General features: G+C 41.2%; 1 protein-coding gene across 1 annotated transcript in view; it reads right to left on the bottom strand.

Annotated features, from left to right (window-relative positions):
- Spen (spen family transcriptional repressor) overlaps positions 1 to 8,982 on the bottom strand; it is a 109,128-nt gene that overhangs the window by 50,439 nt on the left and 49,707 nt on the right. Inside the window, exons 4-5 of the mRNA XM_013022225.1 lie at positions 6,156 to 6,476; positions 1,371 to 1,847 (exon numbers count right to left, since the gene is read on the bottom strand). Of these exons, the coding sequence (XP_012877679.1) occupies positions 1,371 to 1,847; positions 6,156 to 6,476 (798 nt within the window). The remainder of the gene's footprint in view (positions 1 to 1,370; positions 1,848 to 6,155; positions 6,477 to 8,982) is intronic.

The following is an 8,982-nucleotide window of genomic DNA, read 5'->3' as shown; positions in this document are numbered from 1 at the left end:
AAGTGGCGCTGTGGCTCAAGTGGTAGAGCGCTAGCCTTGAGCTGAAGAGCTGAGGGACAGCACCCAGGCCCAGAGTTCAGACCCCACAACCGGCCCAAAAAAAAAAAAGTAAACTGTCCCAAGGTTAGTAAAAGTAGTCTGTACTAATCTCTTTCTTATGATTACTCTCTCATTTTTTATCTTTAGAACACTCCTGGGTTTAAAAAACAATTCCCAGAACTTTACAACTTTGGTGGGGAGGGGAGAGGCTGGGAAGGGATGGGAAGGGTAAACAAAGGAGGAGGCTACAATGCTTGATAAGAAATGTACTCACTACCTTGCCCATGTAATTGTAACCCCTCTGTACAGTATTTTCATAATAAAAAATTAAAAATAAAAAAAGAATCCTAATAAGCTGAAGAATTCTGTTAAAAAAAAAAAAAACAATTCCCAGCTAGTAAAAGTTGACTCAGCCATCACAACTTGCAATTAAAGAAAATCTTCCACTTGCATTTATAAATTTGGCTGCCATACCTGTTAAAACATGACCTAAATTGATTTAGTCACTGATAATGTGTCCACAATACATTTCACCAACACACACTTAACCAAACAGCTTTTACAATGTTCAACCAAAACAGTAAATTGGTAGTACACACCTAAAAAAAAATTTAACAACTTCAACAGTTTCAGTGTGTCTCATAGCCAGGCACCAGTGGCTCCTGCTTATAATCCTAATCCTAGCTACTTAGGAGGCTGAGGACCGTAGTTTAAAGCCAGCTCTTATCAGCACTAGAAAGTGGTGCTGTGGCTCAAGTAGTAGAGCTCTGGCCTTGAGCTGAAGAGCTCCGAGACAGCACCCAGGCCCGGAGTTCAAGCCCCACGATCAACCAAAACAAAAAAAGATCTCTCACACAGCTGAAGTCACCATTTTCTTCTTTTTGGCAATTTTAATGTTGATCATCTTAAGGATAAGGAATGTCTGGCCCAAAGGTTGTATTAAGGCCTGTGAAATCACTTAGTATATGATGTGTTAGACATATATGTTTCTCCACAGCTGCCCAGAGCCTGTCTGCCAGGATTGACAATTTTGAATGGTCCAAAATGATGTCATAAATATCCAATGGTATCATAAATAAATATCCCAGTGGCCCTTTTCAAAAAAAAAAAGGGGGGGGGTTCCCTGCCCGACAGAAGATGAAACAGCATTTGCAAATTACTTGGCTGAGTGCTATTCAGGTTTTTTTTTTATCCAATATACATATATATCACAAGATTACTTTTTAAAAACAACTTTTAAAAAAATAATAACTATGTTAAAAACCATTACCACAGATCACTGAGAATTTGAGAATGTATATCTGTTATAACATAAGGAAAAAAATACCTACCTGTCACTGCTGGTACTACTGCTGCTGCTGATTGAGTCACTACTAGACGATCTACTCCTAGAGCCGCTGCCGCTAGGGGACCTGGTGGGTCTAGACGCTTGGCTAGCCAGTCTCTGAGGAGACTGATTTCTAGACTGGGATGAATGTGGTGAGCGACTCCTGCTGTGCTGGTAATTCCGCTCTGGCCTTCTGCCTCGTACCTCCCGGGTCAAATCATCCCTGTAGATATCCCTGTGTACCACACTGGGCAGTGTAAACTGCTCCCGAGCCCTAGGTTCATATCGGGGGTCATGAGCATCAAAACGGTTTGGACTTCGACTCCGAGATGTATAATAGAGCCCATGTTGTAAAGTCCGCTCTCGAGGATCTCTATAGTAATCCTGATCGTAATGTCTTGTCCGATCAAATGCTCCCGTCCCCCGTTCATGGTGTCCATAGGCACTATGTTCATAAGCACGCTCCCTGTTATCTGAAGCCCTGCATTTAGGAGGGGGAAAAAATATTTAATCAGAATAGAGCAAGTAAAACTAAAAGCAAGTCATGCAAACATTCACTTCAGAATTGTCTTTGCACCTAGTTATTTTCTAAACAGCATTAACCTTAGTAAGCAAATACTAACAAGCTTAACATTTATACTTCACCCTCAAAACTATTTTCACAGCTGAGTGATCATTATTTTACTTGTATATCAGGCTTTCATGACTGATGTTCTGCAGCTCACATGTTTCTTACAGATTTTCTGGCTTGTACACACAAACACACACATGCACACAACAAAATCTCTCTCTTTCTCTCTCTCATATCAGATTCTTGCTATGTAGTCCAGGCTGGCCATAAACTCATGATCCTACTTCCTCAGCCTCCAAAGTACTATAAATACTGACATGCACAACCATATCCAGCTATACCATCTTTTTTAAAATGGAAGTTTTTTATACTTTCATCTAAATAGAACCTGTATTTACTTGCAAATATTTTCAGCCATATTTGCACACTACATTTAGACAAAAGACATGAAAGCTGGATGCAATGCACATTCTACAGATAAAAGAAATGTCAAAAGAAAGCAAGTTCAACTTTTTCCTTTTTCCTCAATCATTTCTGTGTGCAAACACGTACAAGCACATGCGCGCACGCACGCACAAACACACACACACAACTCCTGGGGCTTTAACTCAAGGAGCATCTACTGTTCATGACCTTTTAAGCTCAAAACTAGCCTCTACCAGTTAAACCACAGTTCACTTCCAGCTTTTGGTGGTTAATTATAGAGAACAGTCTCAAATGGGCTTTCCTAGCTGGGCTGGCTTTGAACTACAATTCTCAGATCTCCACCTCTTGAGAAGCTAGGGTTACAAAGTGTGAGCCAAGGGCGCCCAGCTTTCAGTAACTTTTCTTTTGTTTTATTTTGTGGTCATGGGGCTTGAACTCTGGGCCTGGGTGCTCTTCAGCTCAAGGTGAATGCTCTACCACTTGAGCCACAGAATCACTTCCAGTTTTCTGGTGATTAACTGGAGATAAGAGTTTCACAGAGTTTCCTGGCTGGGCTGGCTTTGAACACTGATCCTCAGATCTCAGCCTCCTGAGCAGCTAGGATTACAGGTGTGAGCCACCAATACCTGGCTTTGTTTTGTTTTGAGACAGGGCTGTGCTCTGTAACCTAAGCTGCCTTGAATTTGCACTTCTGCCGCAGCATCCCCAGCTGAGACTGCTTTGATTAATTTTTTCTTAATTACTGGACTGCTTAAATTGCCCAAATAATGTTTAATAATAAAAACAAAATCTTAAGAACACGTGAGATAAAAAATACTGGTTATTATGTGTTATTCTATGCAAATTGACCTAAGAGTAAAAGTTATCTTCTTGTGCTATCCTTGTAATTTTTAAACCATCTATGATGTCATGATTCAACATGTTAATATAGATACTTAATATGATAAAAATTAACTCTGCAGTATTTAGCAATGATTTAACTTATTAGTACCCCTCAACATCCTACCTTCCCAGTGCTGGGGATCCAACCCAGGGCCTCTCGCACATTCTAGGCAAGCGCTCCACTGCTGAGCCATATGCCCAATCCTTCAGAATTTTTTTACTAGGATATCAATGGCCACCAATCTTGGAGAATAAAAACTATTCCATTATAATAACATTTGCAATTATGTGCTAATGTTAAAAACTAATTCTATTTATATAAGAAACTAAGTTCTCCATTTTTACACAGAACTGGAATTCAGTTCATGCTTTTTTTTTTTTTTTTTGGTCAGTCATGGGGCTTGAACTCTGGGCCTGGGCACTGTAGCTGTTCAGCTCAAGGCACATACTCTATAACTTGAGTCACACTGCCACTTCCAGTTTTCTGGTGTTTAATTGGAGTTAAGAGTCTCATAGAGTTTCCTGCCCAGGCTGGCTTTGAATCGCAATCCTCAGATCTCAGTCTCCTGAGTAGCCAGGATTACAGGAGTAAGACACCAGCACCCAGCTGATTTCTTAAAAGACAAATCACTTGGATTTTTTTATTCAACTTCATCTTGTATAAATCTTCTATAGAAAAGAATTAAGGAAATCAAGCCAGTGGCTCACACCTGTCATCCCAGATGCATGAAGAAAGGCTCCAGGTCAGCCCTAGCAAAAAGAGTTTGTAAGATCCCACCTCAACAGAAAAGGTAGGCCATGGTGGTACAAATCTATAACCTCTGCTATGAAAGGAAGCATAAATAGTAGGCTCATGTTCCAGGCTACAGGTTTGGGCAAGACTCTATCTCAAAAATAACCAGAGCAAAAAGATCTGGAGCTTGCGGCTCAAGACAGGAGAGCACGCGTCTAGCAAGCATGAAGCCTGGGGTTCAAATCTCAATACCACCCCTAAAAAGAAAAACACTTTTAAAAAGAAATTGGGATAAAGAATTTAAGTCTCTCCAACAAAAGGTATATGGAAAAATTCTGTAAAATGCAATACTATTTTCCCAGTCTTCTCCAAGAATGGGAAATCTCTAACATTTCTTTTTACCCATCACTTTACTACACCACAATCCCACTTTACTAGGCTATTTTTCTTTTTTTCTACTGCTATTGTAACAAACAACTGACCTAACCCTCTACCCCCTAAAAAAACAAAAATCATACCCAAATGATTTTCTCCTTCACGCTTTGCTATAATTCTGAAATTTGGATACTTCAATGTCTAACAAGGTTTCCTTTGAAACTTAGGAGAAAACTTCATAAATAATTCATTTAGTACCCTATGAAATGTTTAATCAGTGAAAGCCATTATTAATGGTATAACAAAAGCAAAAAAAAGGCAAAAGCTCTAGAATTACTGCTACTACTACTATTCTGTAAATATGCAACATTCTTATCCATTAGGAAGGTACAGAAGGCAGGCACAAGAGCTAGTATAGCTGAATCTAATGGCTATTCTTTGACTCATCTATTAGTACTAAACATTTCTAGAGTTAGTGGGGAAAGAGAGTTCGACTTAGGTTAGGAGAGGGACTAAATACACAGGTCAGGACATACCAACCTTTTCCAACTGTGGAAACACGACCTATAATCCCAATTAAATCTAGGGAGAGAATTGTGAACATAACTTCCCCAATTTTGGCCCCTCTTACAGGGGTAATCCACCTTCTTAATGGGCAAGGGTGTCAAAATGATATTTAGATGAACCACAAGAAAAAAAAAAATCTTAGTGACCAGACAAAATAATTCCACTGGAAGCAAGTAGTCCCAAACAAACTGTAACTCTCAAACCCCCAGACTTCTTTCTTGAGATAGTAGACATTATAAATTGATCCACATTCATAAATATCCAGCCCTAAGTATTGATCAGGCAGCTGGCAAGAAAAGGAAATATCCTTTAAAATTCCAACAGATGAAGAAAGTATGAGTGCTCGCCAATTGTTTGCCTTTGTAGCCATCCAACCCAGTCAGTTTTAACAGCTGTATCCACAACTGATAATCACCATGCTTTCAAAACTAAAGTTCTCTGGACCCAACTTGCTTAAGAATGACATAGTAATCCTCTTTCCCTGGGCTAATTGGAGTCTTGAGAGCATGACATCCCATACATTCCAGCATGTAGGAAAAAGTAGCTATATTCCAGCAATAATGAATGTCCATTGTCTCAACTTTCCCCCATTCAGCCAAGAAGTATAATTCCAACACAGAACTCGGGTAGATCCAAAATGGAAACTCAAACACTGCCTTTGCTCTTCCTCATCCAAGTACATATTTCCATGTTAAAGTATTGTTTGTAGAATCCAAATGCTGAATCATTATGGTCTGCTAGATTATTTCGCGACAATCCAATTTGTAGACTTCGTGTAGTGAAAACCAAGAAGCAGGTATTGACTTCTAAAAGGATCTGTCAGCTCTAATATTCCAGAAATATTCCAAATAGCAGGACCAGGAAACCTGTAGCCAAATAGCTCCATCAGGTAGAAGGTGTATATATATATATATATATATCCACAGAAGGCCTTGATATCCAAAAGGAGTAATTAATTCTAGAAGACAAATAACTCCAAAAATGATACTGCCACAGGAAATCTTCCATCATGTTATAGCTCAGGAGTAGATAATCCAATCCACTGAAGAAAATAATCCTCTAGGATTCCGTAAGACACCAGCCACTGGGACAGAAAGCACTTCTGTTTCCAACCCAAAATAGGAAACATTGAGAATGCCCAAAACTTTAAATCCATCTGGGGCCCCTAGATATGAGTTTCTGGTTCTCACCACATCAAATACAAGACACCTGCCTACAGAAACCTTGGAACTTACCCATCAAGTCTCCGCTCATAACGTCCTTCTCGTGCATGAAGTGATGGTGGGGGGCCATAAGCAGGCCCTCCACCACCTCCTCTGAACCCAGAAACCTCTCTACTACGAGATGCTATGGAAACTGTATCATCCAATCCCCGAGCAGCACTTGGAATAGTGCCTGGTTCATTGTAATCCGTGCGGAGGTCTCTATCTCCCATTTTGTTGACTGAGTTGTGAGCTTTCTGTGCACTTTTAATGTCCACAAAATCCACAAAGGCGGCCACTCCTCCTTCAGAGCCCCTCTTGGGGAGAATTTTGACACTTTCCACACGGCCATAGCTGGAAAAAAATAAAGTCAACATTATTACTACATATTATTATTGCATATCAATTATTTTCTAAAATGTTTTTAAAATACTTCTTAGAAAATTTATATTATATATAATATAAATATGGGAGAAAGGTTACAACATGACTTTTTAAATAGTTCTTATTAACAAGTATGTTTTCCATTGGAAGAAATATTTGCACCCCAGTATTATATTACTCTCCTTTTTGGGGGGGGTCCACAGGCTTAAATTCAGGGCCTGGGCACTCTCCTTGGGCTTTCTTTGCTCAAGGCTAGTTCTGGGGTTTTTTCGCATTTTTGTTTTTGGTGGCTGTGGGGCTTGAACTCAGTGTCTGGAAGCTGTTCCTTCACGGCTAGCACTTTACCACTTTGAGTCACAAAATCACTTCCAGTTTGGTAGTTAATTGGTAGTCTTCCGGACTTTTTTATCCTCAGATCTCAGCGTCCTAAGTAGTTAGGATTACAGGCATGAGCCACCAGCACCAGGCTTCAAGGCTAGTTCTTTACCATTTGACTCACAGCTCCACTTCTAACTTTTTGGTGGTTAGTTGGAGATAAGAGACTCGGGGGGGGGGGGGCTGGAAAGGTGGCTTAGTGGTAGAGCCTAGCTGGGGCGGGGGCAGGAGAAGAAACTGGGCATCTGTGGCTCCCACCTATAATCCTAGCTGCTTAGGAGGCTGAGATCTGAGGATCACATTTCAAAGCCAGCCCAGGGAGGAAACTCCATGAGACTTAGCTCCAATAAACCACTCAGAAAATCAGAAGTGGCATGGTGGCTCAAGTTGTAGGTGGCTAGGCTTGAGCTGAAGAACTGATGGACAGTGTTCAGGCCCAGAGTTCAAGCCCCCAACCACCAAAAAAAAAAAAAAAAAGAAGTTTCCTGGCCAGGCTGGCTTCAAACTGCGATCCTGAGATCACTAGAATTATACATAGGATTATAGGCATGAACCACTGGCACCCCATTAACTTCCTAAACATAAACCACTGGCACCCCATTAACTTCCTAAACATAATATTTACTAAACTATCCTTAACCTTTTTTTTTTTTTTTTGTCGGTTGTGGGGCCTGAACTCCAGGCCTGGGCGCTGTCCCTCAGCTCTTCAACTGTAGACTAGCGCTCTACCACTTGAGCCTCAGCCCCACTTCCGGCTTTTTCTGCTTACGTGGTGCTGAGGAATCAAACCTAGGACCTCATGCATTCAAGGAAAGCACTCTACCACTGAGTCACCTTGCCAGCCCCTCCTTAACCTTTCTGTAACACTTACCTGAAATGAATCTCAAAAAGGCTGAGGGCCAAGAACTTAGCTATAGGGGAGGCTAAAATCAGAGGATTATAGTTCAAAGCAGCCCACAGAGACAAAGCTAGAGACTTTTTTTTTTGTCAGTCAATGTGTCTGAACTCTGGGCCTGGGTACTGTCCCTAAGCTCTTCAGTTCAAGGCTACTGCTCTACCAATTGAGACACAGCGCCACTTCTGGCTTTTTCTGTTTATGTGGTGTTGAGGAATCAAACCCAGGGCCTCATGCTTGTAAGGCAAATACTCTACCTCTGAGCCACCTTCCCAGCCCAAAGCTAGAGACTCTTTATCTCCAAGTTTTAGGAAGACTGGGAGGATAACTCAAGCACGACTATTTTTTAAGCAATTGTTAAGCAATTTTTACACTCTAAAAATAGGTTATTAAACCTAAAATAGAATAGAAATAATTTTAAAATCTTGGGCTGAAGCCAAGTAGCAGTGGCTAACATCTGTTATCCTACTCAGGAAGCTGAGATCTGAGGATCATACCACTTGAGCCATAGCACCACTTCCGGCTTTTCTGCTTATGTGGTTATAAGGAATCAAACCCAGGGCCTCATGCATGCAAGGCAAGCACTCTACTCTGAGCCACTTTTCCAGCCAACCCATTTGTAATTTTTAAGAATAAAATGCAAGTTTTTCTTAAATAAGAATATAAAGCTGGCTGGGCCCAGTGGCTCACATCTATAATCCCAGCTACTCAGGAGGCTGAGATCTGAGGATCATGGTTCAAAGCTAGCCCAGGTAGAAAAATCTGGGAAACTCTTATCTACAATAAACCACTCAGAAAACCGGAAGTGGAGCCAAGTGGAACCAGGTGCCGGTGGCTCACACCTGTAATCCTAGCTACTCAGGAGGCTGAGATCCGAGGATCACGATTCAAAGACAGCCTTGGCAGGAAAGTCCAGGAGACATAATCTCCGTTAAAGCACTAGAAAACCGGAAGTGGCGCTGTGGCTCAAGCGGTAGAGCGCTCGCCTTGAGCTGAAGAGCTGAGGGATGGTGCCCAAAAGCTCTGAGGTCAAGCCCCACGGCTGACAAAAAAAAAGAAAGAAAGAAAGAAAAGAAAACCGGAAGTGGCACTGTGGCTCAAGTGCTAGAGCACTGGCCTTGAGCTGAAGAGCTCAGGGACAGGACTCAGGCCCAGAGTTCAAGCCCCAGGACCGACACACACAAATGAAAAAGAAAAAAAAAAAAA

This window comes from Dipodomys ordii, unplaced genomic scaffold (assembly GCF_000151885.1).
Source record: "Dipodomys ordii isolate 6190 unplaced genomic scaffold, Dord_2.0 Scaffold61, whole genome shotgun sequence".
Taxonomy (NCBI): Eukaryota; Metazoa; Chordata; class Mammalia; order Rodentia; family Heteromyidae; genus Dipodomys; species Dipodomys ordii.
Note: the sequence above shows the minus strand (reverse complement) of the source record. Positions and strands in the feature narration are given on the sequence as shown.